The sequence below is a fragment of the Anticarsia gemmatalis genome, chromosome 4, assembly GCF_050436995.1.
Source record: "Anticarsia gemmatalis isolate Benzon Research Colony breed Stoneville strain chromosome 4, ilAntGemm2 primary, whole genome shotgun sequence".
NCBI classification, from domain to species: domain Eukaryota; kingdom Metazoa; phylum Arthropoda; class Insecta; order Lepidoptera; family Erebidae; genus Anticarsia; species Anticarsia gemmatalis.
Genome location: NC_134748.1, coordinates 4258337 through 4276177, shown reverse-complemented (window position 1 = coordinate 4276177; position 17841 = coordinate 4258337). Strand labels below are relative to the sequence as shown.

The window sequence follows — 17841 nt, the reverse complement described above, 5'->3', positions numbered from 1 at the left end:
CCTACTTATAGCGCTGAAAAAAATTAAAATATATTTTTAATATTATAAAGTTAAAAGATTATGTACGTCGTTTTAAAAAATATTTCGTAGGCTTACGAAAGGAGTCCAAATCAACTCGGTTATTTATTTTGTTTACTTTTGTTTCTTCGTTTAAAAACTATTAGCTGAACATAGTTTCAGACACCTTTACTTCGTATAAACACACACAAAACATTAATATGAACTTAAAGCAACAAAAGAACTAACAGCAAAGTGTCTACATTCCGTCTTCGTTGGTTCCGTAACACAAATTAAACAATGATACTTATTTAACCTTGTTGCGAAGTTTGATCCAATAAAACAAAGTTTGGAACAAACGAATGCATTAAAGTCACCCGCAAACTGATCCAATCGTAATATCGCACTCCCAGACATCGAAAGTTAGTATGCATTGACTTTGAAAAGTCGTCCAAAACTAAGTTGGGTTATGTTTATGAAACTATTCGGATGCGGGTGTGTGCCGCCGATACACATGCAAGAACTCGCGCCCAACTCGAGGCATAGTTCGCTAAGTGGAACAGCTGTAAAACAAAGTAGCGAAGGGTCTAGGAACTTAGTGTGTACGTTGGCAACTATTCGGCGGTGCGAACACATGTCGTCGGGTACGCGGCGCGGCGGTAGGCGCTCCCGTCGCACCCGTGGCACCCGTCGCGACGCGCCACGGCCGCATCTTCACAACTTTGACAGTTTAATTCGTGAAGTAGGCGCGCCCGGCCGACGACCGCCGCCGATTTATAAATAAGTTAAACTAGGTTTTAACTAAAGTATTGCGGTGGGATGATAACGAAGCCAGCGCCTACGCTCCGCCCCGCGGTCCCCCGCGCGCGAGCCCGCGTGCAGATAAACTTTTAAAATGACTTTGGAAGCTTTTGAGCTTTTAATCGGTAAAGTTGTACAGACAGACAGTTCGGGCACAATCCTTGAACCGCTTGCGCCGGCGACGGCGGCCGCAAAACTTTGTTTTACAGGACTACTTTTCTTCTTGTTTCAAGGTTGGACTCTTAAAACAAACTCCGGTTCGACGGAGTTCGCGAACTCGGGCGCGAACAATTTACAAATTTCTCTCTTTCATAACAACTAACTGCCGCTCGGCGCGCCGGCGAAAGTTGTCCTGCGTAGATCTTAATCGCATTGTCTGTTGCGCTCGCGGCGCGAACAGCTGATTGTGACGACACAGTTTATCGAACTTTTGCTTTAATTCACGTACCCAACGTAACAGAACAACAAACTGCCGGCTATAAAAGTCAACATTACTACGACTAGGGAGATTGTATCAGCGTACAGATACAAGATGAATGGAGAGCCACCACAGCGGGGAGCAAAATAACAGACAGGCGTTTTGGAATATGTCGGATCGACGATCAAATCGGACACTCGTGTTGATGCAAAAAGGCCCCGCAGATAGACAGCGCGCGCCCTCCGACGCGTTTATTCAATTCGTTTAAGTGACATCGATAGCATCGGCTGCGGTCAAAAAAACTCGTCTGCCAAATTTGACGGCGAGTCCCCCCGGCGACCGGCGACCGGCGGAGACTTCTTTTTTCAGTTCACGCCTCACCTGCCCCGGGCCAGAAGTGGCCTCGCGTGAAATACACTGATTGGCGTTTAATGTTGAACCGTCTGCCTTTTATTTGACCGGTGTCGAAACTCTTAAAAGCTTTTTATTCGGGAGAGCGTAGGTTTCTTCATATACCGTTCGTTATGTGGCATGCGTGTCGTATTTTCTTGTGGCAACGGCGCAGTAAGGCAATAACGTCGTGTTTTTCGCTGCGGGCGGGGAAGTCGGCTCGTAATGTAGCCACATTTTCATTACTGCTTATATACTGGCATATGAGATCGTAACATAAGCTAAATGCAGTATCGGGTATTGCGCGTAAATTTTACGTAACTAGAAATAAATAGGTTGCGGGTGTGTGGGGCGGGGCGGCGTGGGCGGCGGCGTGCGCGCGCACCTTCCCCTCTCCCGCCCCCACCCCGCGAGCCCAGCCTGCGACCGACCTCCGCATAGTCCGCGAATAGCGCCCCGCGAGCTACCCGCGCCGTCGTGCGAGCTCCGACGTTCGCCGCCGCCCGCTACGGCCTACGGATAAACTTTTCCGACGTAGACGCGCTACGCTGTGCTACGGACTGCGATATGCTACATATCGAAACTCACTAGTCTCAAGTGTATTTTTTTGTGGAGTGGTTTTATTAAATTCTTTGTGAACTCGTGTAAAGATAAATAAATAAATTTAAATCAGAAACTTTAGTGCGCAATGAGGACTCGCCCCTCCGTGTTATAGCGATGTCGGCCCTCGTCCGACCCATGTGGTAAGTGGCCGTTTAATTACCAAAGTTTCGTTTCGATTTGTCAACTATTCTTTTTAAGGCGAATAGTTGAACGTGCGTTTTCCCGCAAACGATTGCATCGTTAGTGTTTTACGATTTTACGGCATTGTTATTTCAGCGGTGTATTCGTCGGTGAAAATTTGAAGAAGTGTTCAAGAATAAAAATAAAAAATATCGTTTACGCACAAATCCCACGCTCGTAAAACCATTTCACGAAATGCTTTCATAATGTGTCTTGTACTTTGATACTGAATATTAATAGGATAGATTTGTATGTGTATGAGTTAATCGTATGTGTTTGAGTGTTTGCTTGAGGTTGATTATTCCTCCCTTTGGCATATCTGCGGTAATGGAATCACCTCAATGTGATGAGCGAGTCGGCAAATAACCGCGACATTAGGTCGGAGACGGAATACGTAATCGCGCGTCGCTAAATACATTAACAACCCTTAACTCTACTTGCACAAGTGACTGTGCAAATACTTATTGAATTTGATTTGATGATTTCATTAATAATGATTTATGCATGAATTTTGGGAAAATTCGCCTAAGGAATATTTTCTAAGAAATTTATATCGTAAAATAATTTATGATTTAATTGTCATCTACCTGTATTAAATATTTACCACGTTTACTGATTCATCAATTTAGTTTCCGACGATGTATTGTAAAAAGGTTCCTATATTTTCATACCTACTCTTATCATTTACGTCAGCTACGAATTTATGAAGCGAACATTTTTTTAAGTTATTTCTACGTTGTAGAAAATTTATTTTATGATTTATCACACCTTTGAACTGTTTCATTACAAAAATAACTATTTGACATAAAAATCGAATAAAGAAATTACCTATCGTACCTATGTAAAATGTCTATTATAATTTCTATAATAGACATTTTACGTCGTAAAAAGGTACTTTATCAAATATTAGTCTTTCTAGAATGAATAAAATCACAAAATCAAATCACTAATTCGTTAACATCATTACTTAAACGCAAACCAGCGAGTCAGTTAGCGTCAACGGCGTAATAACTCGCATTAAAAACGGTAACCGTACCGTGTAATTAACGTAAACGTTAAATTCAGTGAGGTGAGGCCGGTTTCACGTGTAGCGCCTCCCGCCCATCTGATAAAGAGTAAATTGTTTCCACTCTGCCTATCTGATAGGACGGAAATGTACCACATTTACTGTGTATTTTAACTTGATTTATGTCGTTGGTAACATTTTCTGTTTTCGTATTTACGATTTTCTTTTTTTTATTAGTGGTGGTCAATGTTGACTGGCTGGTAATATTTTTTATTAGGTTGGTAGTGATTGGAATGTTTTGCAGATTAAAAAAAATGTATATCCAATAGTTTGTGTCTTGTCACAATTGTTCAACCATTTTAAAAAACTGATTTAATTGGTAACGTAGCAACTAAAATAAAACACTCGATAAGCATTGTCGTTGTTAAATGAAAGGGTGCATATTTTATACACCAATCAATAAAGATCTTTAGAAAATAATAATAAAACGATAATGTATAGGGAGATTTTACTTGTATTGTCTTGCTAATATATCTTGAATAATTGCAACAAATTAGTTAAAGTGCGAATAAAGACAGTTTATTCACAATATTTAATAATATATTTGCCGTTGTTTCAATTACCATCAATAATAAAGCCAGATACGTTTTCTTAAAAGCCATATAAGGTTTATTATACCTTATCTAGCGTACGTACAAGTTATTAAAAATAGGAATTCTTAATTAATGTGCCAGTTCTCCCCCAAAAATTGCTGGACTTTTTTGAATACTAGCCTTAATATGATAGAAAATATTAAAATGTTCACAAAATATTCGAAATACACATTAATTCTTAAATAGCTACCGAATGCAACACGTCGCGTACGTATTTGAAAGGGTCCGGCGCCACGGTAACCCTCCGATTGCGAACCTTTTATATTAGGGCTGCTACGACATATCAAAAGTATTAGTCCATTTTGCTTGATATTGTAACATAAAAAAGGTCTCCTTTTTGTCTGTTTGTATGTAAACTTATTGTAAATTATGAAGTACTAAAATAATAAAACAGGTTTGACACCTGCATTTGTTATTATGATTTCTACAATTTATTAAAATAAAGTATATGGATACATAATTTTCATTCAAAATGTCTGAAATCCGCTCACAAATTATAAAAATAAACTATATAATTACTATAATCAATTTCCTTGAAAACAGTTTAGCTCTGTAAATAACTGAAATATTCATTTTCTTAGAAAACTTGTGTTTATTATAAATGCTAGGTTGGAAGGGTGTTTGCATGCACGAGGGCTCGAATACCACGCGATAACCCTCGACACGGTCGAGCTCTTGACACAGGGCTATCACGGTGCGAATGCGTGTGAAAAACTACACGGTATTGTTTAACTTGTATGTTTTTTTGATTAACATGTTACTGGGTTAAAATATCGCATTATATTTAGGTAAATCCATACGATATTGAGAAGTAAGGTGTATGCCTTAATAAGCAATATAAATAACGTATTTTTAGGGTTTTATTGAGGCATATCTACTTTTAACTTATTTTTTGCCTCGTAATACTAACAATACTTCCATAAATTCACTTCAATAAAAGTCTAGTAAAACATAGAACAATTTTTACCACTTCAACCAATTTACTTTGTATAACTTTTATAATTACTACCATTATTACCAATACATATTTCGAAATAGGAGCTTTAAATGTATACAATACTGCCAATATTTTTTCATCGACAACTAAAAAAAAACATTTGTCTAAAATTTTATTCTTTTTTTTCTTTACCATCAGCCCTATTCCCCAACTGGCCGGGGTTAGGGAGAGCGCGAGGCTGCCAGTTACAATGCACCGCGCAGTACTATTACCCCACTTATTTAGTCACTCTAACTATCGCGATATTGATTTTTGCACTCATATGTTCCGCGTACTCTCTACTTTTGAGTGCAATCGATAAACAAGGGCTGCACTTGTTGTGTTATACTGATACTGTTTTTTTAATTGAAAGGGGAATCGTTTTAAACTCGTGCCTGTTTTCGTTGACTACGTTAGTTTTTCCGTTTTAAATGGAATAATGGAACTTAATAGAATATAATATTATATTTATGTGTACAAGTCGCGAGAGTTTAAAATCTTAATATTTTTGCGAAAATAAAATGAAATTAATACGGTATTCTTTATGGTAGCATAGTTGTCGTTACAATAATTGATAGAAAAATACTTATTTTCAAAATATATTGGATTCTTAAGTAAAAGTAATTAAGTTACGAGTTCTTAATTTTATATTTATAAGTTTTAAACTACAAAAAACCAGTTATATTTACTTAAATTAAAAAAACCACTTCACTATATGAGAATCAAAGACTCAGATCTTAAATCAAGAAACAACAGATACTTGTATTTGTAGTTAATTCGAAATGTTGCAGTTGTATTCATCCCTTCGTAAATGTAACCCTATCCCTTATTCTTCCCGCGAGTGTCGTAAAGGTCGAGCAAGGGATCACATGTTAGATTATACGCCTTTTACTGATTTCTACTACGAAATATCTTTGATGTCGTCGTACATTTAGAATATTTCACTGTATTAGAGATTATTAGAAAGTATTGATGACAAAATCTTATGTAAACAATCTGTTCTTTTCTGGTCGTTTTTATATTCAAGCAGTCGATACGAAAGGTATAGATAGGTTAAACTTGAAAGCATCTTTTCATGGGCTTTTATCAACGAGTAGTACTTTTTATATCTGACAAGTATGTACAAACATCTAGTCCTGATTAAACGTAATTAAAGGGAAGTTTAAAACAAATTGTCGAAACACTACGTTACCATTAAATAAAGTGAAATCGTTCGAAATATAGTCCCAATTTTCCACTTATGTACAATAATATACAATTCGGATACACTTTCAAACCTCCTAGATGTATAATATAACAAAGTCATTTGAATAAAAATCCCAAACATTTTATTTCCCACGGAAATAGGTAGCGCTCACAAACTGCTGTAAACATATGCACATGTCGGTTTATATCGAGGCGCTACACCGGAACCGCGGGAAGGTTTATAAATAAATAACATTGGCTGAGCTTGTTACGAATAGGTTGGTAGTTTAAAAATATAAGCGGAATCGTGGCTTTTAGATAGATGGGTGTAAGTCACATGAAATAATTTTAAATATGATTGATAATGTAATTAGAGGAAGCGTTTGTGTGAGAGAAAAGTTGATCAGCTGATATAGCTTTTTATGCGTAAATGAAGTTAAAATGTAAAAAGCTTCAAATTGACTGTGAAATAGGAACGTAACTATTTGTATTGAAGAATTAGAGGAAAGAAAATATCATAGATATACGAGTAGATTCTCTTAAGTAAAGTTCTACGATACTATGGTTGAAGGAAATTTTATTTGATATTAAACTTACATTAATGTCAATGTGACATGTGGGATGAATGTTTTCTTAGCGATTAGCGATATATAGGAGATTGATCGCAAAAAAAAAATCGTATTATAGCCGACAAATATATACATTTTTATATTCCTTTAATGTTTCAATGTCTAACCGGGCGGCGCTACGACAACGACAGTCATTGATTTGCAATAAACAATTTCATACTGTTAAATGAAGTTCTAACGAATCTAGAGAATGACTATACTGCGAATGATGTTAGTTAATCTATAGTAAGCGTAAGGTGGAATGTGATTAGTCTATATAAAGTTGGTGATCGATAGTAGTCCAAGATTATTTGTTAAAATTCAATGTAGCTCTGGGCAAAGATCTGAGAAAGACTTCATAATGTAACCAAATTGCAAATTGCAAACCAAAAAGCAATTTAACCAAACCCTCTAACTGAAAGTGAATATCGTTTATCTATTGACTTAACTTTTTCCTTAGAAGTAAGCTCTGTCTAAAAATTTGTTTACGAAATGCAGCTTAGTTTTCGACGGCAGAAACGAATAATCTTCATGTAAGAGTCATAACTTGAAAATCTACAATGTCCAGTTATCAGTCAGCTCCAGTTGTTATTCGCCATAAACTTCCACCAAGTTCCGCTTAAGCCATTTAAACGGGAAACTCAATTCGGGGCTGGAGCCAAATTGGAAGAGTATTTATCTTTCCCGAGGAGTCGATTTAAAAGCAAAATCACGCGAGCACACGACGCCATTATCACTGGCGCCCGATCCGCAGGCCGCGGCAACTCTATGAATCTAATCCAGAGGATTTACCCGCTGATTTACAGTCGAGCGAGGCCGAGGAGGGCGCGACTGCTCGAAAGAAAAGTGATAATGTCTTAATCCTACCACACTCGAGTTCTATACCCCCTCACAATTTTATGGTCGCCCGCGCAGACGGCACGTTTTGATTTATGATTTCAATAATTAAGAATTCTAAGGTGCAATTTGAATTTTGGAAGCCGCCACGTCAGAGGGGCCCGCGGGAGGCCGACGCGTGTTTGTTATTGCTCCAGGGCGAGAAAGGGTCTCAAGTCATACCGCTTACCTCACGTTTTCTAAGGAATTATAATAGAGTTTCAAGGAATTATGAGAAATTATGAAAATGAGATTTCCAACAATAGATGTTTTCTACGAGGGCGTACGTCTTAGGCAACGTTTGATATATTGTTCTCGAAATAAGGAGTCATTCGTAAACAACTTCGTTAGTTGATTAGACATGTCTTTAAAAAAATATGTTATTTTAAATGCAAACTTTGTATTAAGCGTGATTGCTAATTTACTGTCAGTGACAACATAAATATATAATTTAAATAGTAATTTTGAGTTGAAAATTACACTTTTACTTATCTTTTGATAATTAATCAGTTATCGAGATACAACTTAGAAGCAATCATTTGGCGGAACATCTTAGCCATTAAATTTAGCTGGGAAACACAATAATTGTACAAGATAAGAGGAATATCTATTTTTAAATATAATTATTATTTTTATAAGAGTAAGAGTAAAAAAAAATATTTTACACATTGACTTATTTTATGCCACTGTTATAAAAGTATATAAAAAAATTGGATTCAGGCCGTTACGCTATCCTGGTGTCATTAAACATGGAGAAGCCAACACAAGTCATAAAATCGATGAAAAAGCGGTTAAATCTCAAAACACAGCGTCTACCGCTTAACCAGAATATACACAAACAAAGAGAAGGAGAACAGTATCAATTCTCCATATAAACCAGTCACGTCTCATCTCGGCATCTTCCCTAATCTCGACGCGTTTGGCTCGGCACATTCGCGCCGCGACCGCCCTTATATCGCGCCCTAATCTACAGGCATTACAATTAACGCGGCCCCGAGATAACCCGCCACTCGCCACCCGCTGATAAAGGTCCGCACGAGCACTAGTTTAAACCGGTTAAGCATCTACCGCCCTCAGGGTTTATCTAATTACCCTACGCCAACATACGAACGTTACCCCGAACGCGAAAACCGACGTTTCGACCCAATCCTGACACCCGAAAACGTTCCACGTTTACGTAATTTTGGTTTACATCGGTACCGACTCGGGGGTGCGTCACGTACGTAAATGTTTGCCGGGCGTCGTACTATCGGTATTTCTGCCTTCCGGTGGGCTCCCCTGAAGGTACCTCCGTCAAGGACCATCGATTACTATCTTGAGTCGAGTCGAGCGCATATTGCACAACTTCGAGAGAGAATATCGTCGATCAATAAATCAGGCCCGATTGCTTTATGGAGTTATGGCTCTAACTTTGTTGTAGGGCTCGGAAAACAGGATTATATTGAGGTTGATATTGTCTGTTCAACTGTAGCATGTTATCCGATATGTAAGGCCTTGTGTGATCATTAACTGAGATTTGAGAGCAATGCTAAGTCGCTAAGAAGAACTCTCTACCATAAAACCTTCATGCGAAAAATTTTATAAGTGTGTTTTGTGTGCGTGTGACTTTGCTTGTAAAATATCACAGAATGGCATGATTTGAATAAGAAGAATAACAAAAACAATACATTTAAATTATTGTTTTGGTAGCATCGTACCTATATTATCTGTATTTACTAGGACAAATACAATTCATTAGAACTCTTGAAGTAGAAAGCCGAAAATGTTAATTTAATCGTCATCCCGCAATAATGATCCATTTTTCTAAGTTTTATTAAATCTAATGACCCAATCATATTTTTTTATAAAACATAACATTCATCTATATCTGTTTTGTTCGTTGATATACAACCTTTAAACAAACAATTTTATCTAAAAGCCATTAAGTAATGACAAAAAAGTTAACACAAAAATAGTCATGTTGACGTTTACTTCAAAAACTTCTGTAAAAGTTTGCTCAAAGTTTAATTTTACTAATAAAAGTTTCAAAACGTGAAAATATCGAAATACACCGTAAAAATATTTGACATGCGTGGTGCGACGTTCTGCGAATACATCGGTATTAGTCCTATGGTCTTTAAAATTATATCAATAATGTAAAGCGTCGAGTTAACTCAATAATAACCTAGCATTAAACGAATATATTTTGTAAGTTAGTTTTCTGAAAATATAATTTAAATCCTGATGACGTACATCACCGATACCTACGTGGTCTCACGCCTTCACTGATGTCAAAATTATTATTTGGTCTGAAAGCTCTTGAGTGAAATGGTTTTTACGTGGGAACGATTTTTGTGCAATTAAACATACCAACAAAGTGCTTCTAATGTGATACGTCGATTGGAAACGCCGAGAATCATTTCCGCGTAAAAATATTCTGATTGTGGATGGAAAATCGAATCGCAAGTACAAATATTACTTTTATTATTTGATGTTTATTTTGTGTCAGTTTTTAGCAGGTCCGCGGAGACTTCTCACACTGTCGTTTGTTTCAGGACGGCGCCGCTGAACTCACAGTCTTCTCTGACTCAGATCACCAAGAGAAGACTAGAATTTGGAGTTGATGTAGAAACATTTAGGAACGATAGGCCACGCCTCGAGCGTATTACCAGCGAGGGCTCCATGGACGAGGAGGAGATCGTTGGTAAGAGAAGAAGACGACTTCTCGACGACGAGCGGCGCGATGAGCCCGACATACGACGTCGACCCCTCCCCATGCACAGACCTCAAACTATGCGGCAACTCGATGAGGACAACGAGACGCTCATACGAGAGACTCAGGCAGCTTTAAAAACTCTTTCCGGCAACTGGGTTCGAGACCCGTCAATGCAAACGACAGATGACCACAATGAACACAACGGCTTTGAGAATCTGTTCGAAGACAAACGTTCAGATAAAATGCTTCCGTCTTCCCCTTCACCGTCTTCCGAAAGTGCCGCTTCCCAAAAAAGTTATTCACAACGCCATCATGATGAACTCACGAATGGAAATGCTGAAATCGAAGTAAAAAGAATTCGAACAGATAGAGAAAGAAGCGAGGATTACGACAGACACAGTAGAAACTCAAATCAGTATGATACGCCAAATTTCGACGAACTAGTCGACTCGTCTTCCAATGACCTAGAAATAGATATGTCCGATAGAGGCGACGACAAGTACGATGATGACAGGGAATATAGACACAAACGTAAAAGTGAAATGCACTCTGTCAACAAGCAGTCACTGTACAACGCTTACAAGGCGGCGACTGCAGCGTTACCGTACTCAACACAGTCGGCGTTCAAGCCTCCTGCGGAAGTGAAACACAGGCTGCACAACACATCGCTGCCGAGCGAACCTTTCGGAGGATATTCGAACGATCACGAGAAGAGTTCAGTACATAAGGGGTCGAAGCAGTACACGGTGCTGCAGCCGGCGGGCGCGGGCTCACGCGCGGCCACGGCGCTGCAGGAGGCGCGCACTGTCCCGTCCGCGCAGCCGGCGCGCGACTCTCGGCCGCTCAACGCGCTCTCCCCGCCGGCCGCACGAGGTACCGGCCACGTTCACCTCCGACGACGATACTCAAACTTTCTTAACGACCTGCCCATAACCTACAACTCCGCTATGAACTAACTCCAAGTTTGTTTCAAGGTCGTCTCGCGATATCTCATAACCTAGCTACCGGGTTGATCTCGAGTACGGCTGTCATGTTACGTTACAACTTTATGTATTATGTTCGCTTCTAATAAAGCTTGCCGCCTAGTCTTACGGTGGTATTAACTAGCCTTAATCCGGTATTATCATTCAGAATGTTCCTCTTCTGTTAATAAGTACAGATCGGAGTTTGTAACAAAAGCTGGCAACAAATCATCTCTCATTTGTAAGACGTCTCCATAATTTAGTAGGAGACGGTCACAATAAGGTTATACTCCCACCTAAGTCGATAACGTATATAAAATACCTAAACGTTTTCCTCGTGTTGCTGGGCGATAGCTGGGTTTATGTCAGGGCGAGGAGCAATAAAAACGGGTCAGGCCAGGCGGTGGGCGGAGCGTTGGTGCGCCGCCCCGCCGTATCTGAAAGAAAAATGCGAGGTCCGCGCGCAGCCGCCCGGCGTTCTTTATTTTTTCTTTTAAGTTGTGCGTGGCATGGGGTGGGTGGAGCGCGGGGCGGGGCCGCGCAGGTACGCCCCGGCCGCGGCACGCCCGCCCGTATCGATCGCTCGCGCACGCCCCCGCCCGCTCATCACGAAAACACTAATTTGTGCACCGCTCGATTTGTTCACAGAAGGCAACAAGTGTCCTACACCCGGGTGCAATGGGCAGGGCCACGTCACCGGCCTATACACTCACCATAGGAGGTGAGTCATCACTCTCATGACGTTCAGTACGATACGGCACTAGCCGCAGGTAGCACCTCGGTACATAGCACTCGCGATATAAAAATACACAAGCGTTGCAGAGAGACGCCCTTCTACACACACAAGGGACACACCCAAACTCTTTATGAACGTATATGTAATACAGACTGTAATGTGAAGTATGCAGGCCTTATAGCAATATGTTATTTGACTTTGCATCATGAATATTCATTATACATAATCCTTAAAACTGTAGTAGGTCTTTAATATTGCATTCGATGTTGAAATACTGATAATAATTTGTTCCTTCAGTCTGTCAGGATGTCCAAGAAAGGATAAAGTCACACCTGAGAGTAAGTAAAGTAACTCAATTGTAAATAAGGCTTTATCTTTTGAATTGCAAAACTTTTTATTCCACAGTTTTATTTCAGTTGATGTATTTAGAATGAATTCTTAGAGTTGTTATGTTTGTAGATTTAGACAGTTTGAATACCTTATTTTGTAGTTTTATAGTTATTTTCAGTATTTAGTAATCACGTAGATTTTCCTTTAGCCCAATATAAAAAAACAACTTTACTACAACTCGCAAGCTTTAATACAGGACCTTAGTACCTTACTAAAATGAATGAATGGCAAATACTTTAAAATGCACTGGTTCTGTTATTATTAAATTTTATGTGTTCTGTAACGCAACTCACCTATTTGCGAACATAGAAAAAATGCACAAATCACACCATTTTTTGGAATATTCCCAGATTCTATCACAATCTTGCATCTTTTCACACATGTACAAATGCATACATTCATTAACCAATTGCGTCTTTATTGAGAAAATCCTAACTGCATTGTATTCCTGATCCTAAAAAGACATTACGCAGAGTTTTAACAACGACACCTAAAAAAAGGACGTCTTATCAATTAGTCAACTACGGTGTTTTGTATCATTTTATACCGATAAATTAACTGAATTTCATTCAGGTTCTTATTATTTTCTCTCATCAGAATAGGCACGGCCGATAGAGGAACGGTAGAAAAATATCAATCTTTTAAAATCACAGTTTTCGGATGGCCGTCGGAAGGAAATTTAAAATGTCGAGATGCTAATACTAAGCATCTCGACATTTTTAGTAAACTATACCCCAATAAAATTCTAAAAAATATTTATTTAGAACGGTTTGATTCGGAACTATAACCTACAATTTTACTTAGTTATCTTTGTATCTTCAAATACGATCCCTCAAATGACACTCCCGTCACACCAAAATCATAACAATTCCATAGGAAACTTATATCAGTACGTTATTCAGTATTGGCGTTGCACGAGACAATCTTGAAGTGCCCCACTCCGGGGTGCAACGGGCGCGGCCACGTCAGCTCCAACCGAAGCACACACCGCTCCCTCTCAGGCTGTCCCACCGCCGCCGCTAGGAAAGCGGCCGCCAGGACCCAGAGATCCAGACCTTCCGACACTTATAAAGGTATATTTAAAAATCTGCAAATATTACCTATACCTTTCTAGATCGGATGTTAATAAATGCATTAATATATAGGTGCATCTAACAGCCACCTTTTGTTAAAAGTTTTGATGTAACTATCCGCCGGATAAGTATCTTCCCAAATCCCTTCAAATGTGTTTAAAATCCTTCTGTATTGGTATACCTATACCTTGTCCGATGAGAAGAGCAAAGTCATACAGCAAATTTGTAAAACTATAGAATGACCAGGACATAGAACCATAGAATCTAAAGTTTAAATATTCGATTGGACTGAACTGTAACATTCTTACAGTAGTATCCCACGGGCCCATCCCCGTGTCATCGCTCGCGTCAGAGAGCGCGGCGAGTTCAACGACAAGTGTGTGCGCGCGCGAGGAATCGCCTCGCAGCCCCGGCGTGAAGCGCGAGTCGTCCGAGCTGCTGGTGCCGAAGCGCGAGGCGGCCGAGCCCGAGCGCGACTCCCCCGCCATGGAGACGCGCCACGCCGGCTACGGCGCGCCGCCCGACCAACGCTCGCCCTACGAGCGACCGCCCGACGATCACGTGCGCTCTTACAGGTAACATACACAACACTACACTAAAATTTATCCTTCGATTTTCCAAACTATCGATCTAATGGAATTCGATAGTAAACATATGGAAATTTATGAGAACTGAAACTTACAATTTGAATGATTATTGTGTAATTAAATACTAAATGAAAATATAGGTTTTCGCACCCTGTTTGTATGACGTTTCATTGGACGTATCTTCGGTGTAATATTAGTTATTTAGGTAATTTTTGGTTACAATCAGACAGGCCGCACTCAGATATGCACAAGAATTTCGTTTAGTGCCAAGTGTTTTTCTTCTATTATAATAATATCTACTAGTGTATGCAGGTGAAACTTTATAAATTTAGCTGTACAGATTTATGTATTTAGTATAGAGTGTATCTATTTCTAGTTTATTAATTGGAAGACGTGACGCCATGATGTTTACAGGATATAACTAAGCGTTACTAAGAATGGGCAGATGAATTGTTTGTTAAATAAATAAATTCGTATTCCTTGTAACTTGCACATAATGTAAACAAAATTAGAAACGTTTTATTATAATTAGTGCTAATTTTAAATGCAATAATAATGCTACGAGCACAATTAAGTTAAGTTAAAGGTTAATTAAGAGTACACCTACATACGTATTCAATGTTACATTCATAATTCTAATTGAGAATGCCCGCAATTACAGTTACAAACTTTAATAACATTCGCGTTACCTTTGACCTTACATTGCAATTCACTCCAAACTAAATTCATAACAAGCGTTGTTTGGAAACAGTGTATATTATGACGTCATAACTTAGTCTTGTAGAACACAAACACATCGAATTGAAATACCAAGAATATACGTAGTAAGAAAAAGTTTGGTTCGTAGCCAAATGAACGAAGCGCGGTACGGCTACGAGTCGCGGTGCTACGAAGGCGCGCCAGCCTTCGAGCGCTACGACCCGCAGTGCCCGCAGCGGCCCTACGGCTGGGAAGAGGAGCGCTACCACGATCCTCATCTACCCACGCCCATGAAAACCGACCAGTCCGAACAGGAGACCAGCTCCGGACCAATATACCCTAGGTAGGTTACATACGTAGTCATGTGCCGTCTAACACACCATCATGTGGTAAACGGGATGCTTAGATCCTTGGTTGGCTGGTTAAGAATTAGTTTTGTAACGAAAGTATGACGCGTGTCCTCCCAGACCAATGTACCACTACGAGGCTGGTAGCGGAGTAGCGGGCGTGGGCGGCGTCAGCGCGATGGGCCCCGGAGTCCCCCCGGGCTTCTCCGCGATCAACCTGTCGGTGAAGATCGCGGCGGCACAGGCGCAACGACCGCGCACTCCGACCCCACGAGACCCACGCGACCCTCGCCCAGCCATAGATCTTTCCACTTCTAGTGGTAGTCCACAGGTGAGACACGGGAGTAGTGACGTAACAAAATATAGGCCCTTTATAAACTATAAAATATTAAAATAAATTTTGATAACAGGGTCCATACGCATCGCCGGTGTACACAAGCGCCGGTGGTGGCGGCGGGGGTGGAGCCCGAGGCAGCCCGCAGCCGGGAGCTTCGCCCCAGCTCACAGCCAGCCCCCAGGTGCCAAGCCCACAGGGTCAAACCCTCGACCTTAGCGTGTCCCGTTTACCACATAGGTGAGGCACTGTTTAATAGGATATTGCTTTGTATTTAAAATGGAATGTGATCTACAATGTATGCTATCTGATAGTCGCAGTTTTCCCGGAGGAGTGTCATACAGTCGAGAATCAACCCCAGACAGCGGAGGCAGCCATCCATACCTTGAAGCCTATCATCGAGACACAGCCGGTGAGTGTCTTCAGTCATCCTTATATCGCTCCTAGGTTTTGACCTCTCCCGTAGGTACTGGCTCCTGTACTATGTACAACGCTGAAGACAAGGCACTTATGTCTCAGACATGTACTATAATAGATGTCAAAGCAGATATTCTCCTTATTTTCGTTTGAAAATACATCAGTGGTCCAATCATTTCTAATACACTTTTTCTGAAAACTTAGAGATGCATACTTCAGATTATAATCTAAACCCCTAGCCGGTAAGCATCCACGTCTAAATGGCATAATTTAGCTCGTTTGCTTTAATGTAATCCTTTATACGATGTACCATATTCGAGGAACACGTAAGGGTGCATACACGGTGGTGCGATAAAACACGTCGTACAAATTAAAAGGCGACCGCGGTAATGAGTCCCGCACGCGTCGGTGACGTCACTCGCGGCGCCCGCTCGCTCCGGTACCCACACGGTGCGGTTACATGCCACACCGCGGTTTTTGTGGATCACTGTGTACGAAGCTTTAATTAAAATTTATAATAGCTACTGAATTCTCACGGCGCTCAGCTCGTACAATGTTCTGTGGTAAACACGGGGCGGTGGGATAATTTTATAATGTACTGCCTTGTATAACAGAAAAGTTTCGGGAATATGTAATGCGATCTCGTATCGCGGGAGCTGGTGCTTTTTTTTATTAATTTTACAAAAAAAAGTGGTTTATTTTTATTTTAAAACTTAGTGCGTTATATTTGCTAGCACTTACACAGAAAGTAATACTATCAGCTGTTACTATTATAATGACGCATGAAATACTGTGTATGATACATTTTTGGAACCTGTAACTGCCCTTCTGTCTTAAGGCTACCAGCAATATCTTTCTAGTCATAACATTTTTGACCATCCACTTTTCTTCTTCATCATAATATCCACAATATCATTGTGCAGGTTACGGAGGAGTAAGCCCTCACCCAGTAGCGGGCTACGGTCTCGGCCAGCCGGACTACGCAGCGGCGGCTGCGGCGGCCGGCTACGGAGGCTACCAGTACCAATGCGGTGCTTATCCCCCGCCCCCCGCGTACCCGCCACATGCGCCGCCATACTCGCCTCCTTGCTACATGCCGCCCCCACATGCGCCGCACGACAAGCCCAAAGACAGCAGGTGAATATAAACATAGATTTTTCTTTTACAGCTCTACATTTTCTACAGTGCCCTCAGTAAGGTGAAAGAAAACTTTTCTAATAACAAATACAAATGTCGATTTCGTCGAAGATCGATGAATGAAAAATGTTTTGTATTCGTTGACTGGTCACGTAAAACATAGCTCCAAAAAAGGCCTTTAGTTTAAATAGCAACACGCCGCGCCGTAAGCATTTCTACATTGTGTGTGAAGCGCATCGAAAGCGCCTGAACAAATAATGCGCGCAATAATGCATGATATGTTAAAATAGTTTTCAAAGGAATTATAGTATTAATAAGATTTAAGATATTCGAGAAAATGCATGAAAACTTGGTTTTGAACAAGAGATGTCTGAAAACCTTAAATATATTATACCTTTTATGACCCTACATCGTCACTATATGATAGAAATATGAAAGTGTTTATAATCTAAGAGATATATCAAGTTCAAAATGCGTAAAATTATCTTACGCTCGTCATTATAATAAGTGGTTATTTCAATCAGTGAGATATTGTACATAGAGATAATTGATTTGTGACTATAAACGACGCAACTGCAAGATTAGTCTTACGCCGTTATAGGCTGAGGAGACACGCGTTCAGCCAACCTGTCTGTACGTACAACTAAATCTTTACACACGATATTAATATTCCTAATAATTTTATAATCTTACTTATGTTTTTAATCATTATTCTTATTACTATTCCAATGGCGTATATTTTTTTCGATTTCCCGCGTTAAATATGCATAA

General features: G+C 40.0%; 1 protein-coding gene across 9 annotated transcripts in view; it reads left to right on the top strand.

Annotated features, from left to right (window-relative positions):
- Positions 1 to 17841, top strand: part of LOC142972265 (uncharacterized) — a 202007-nt gene that overhangs the window by 174949 nt on the left and 9217 nt on the right. For 5 of the 9 annotated variants that reach the window (XR_012959446.1, XM_076113206.1, XM_076113207.1 and 2 more), the window contains exons 6-15: positions 10228 to 11261; positions 11999 to 12071; positions 12384 to 12424; positions 13379 to 13549; positions 13860 to 14124; positions 14984 to 15178; positions 15303 to 15513; positions 15593 to 15756; positions 15831 to 15928; positions 16857 to 17070. Coding sequence is in view for 8 of the 9 variants with exons in the window: in XM_076113206.1 (XP_075969321.1) it covers positions 10228 to 11261; positions 11999 to 12071; positions 12384 to 12424; positions 13379 to 13549; positions 13860 to 14124; positions 14984 to 15178; positions 15303 to 15513; positions 15593 to 15756; positions 15831 to 15928; positions 16857 to 17070 (2466 nt within the window). In the remaining variant the exon portion in view is untranslated. Of the gene's footprint in view, positions 1 to 2061; positions 2350 to 10227; positions 11262 to 11998; positions 12072 to 12383; positions 12425 to 13378; positions 13550 to 13859; positions 14125 to 14983; positions 15179 to 15302; positions 15514 to 15592; positions 15757 to 15830; positions 15929 to 16856; positions 17071 to 17841 lie in introns of those variants that run through there. The other 4 variants (XM_076113208.1, XM_076113203.1, XM_076113205.1 and 1 more) reach the window with 4 other exon arrangements.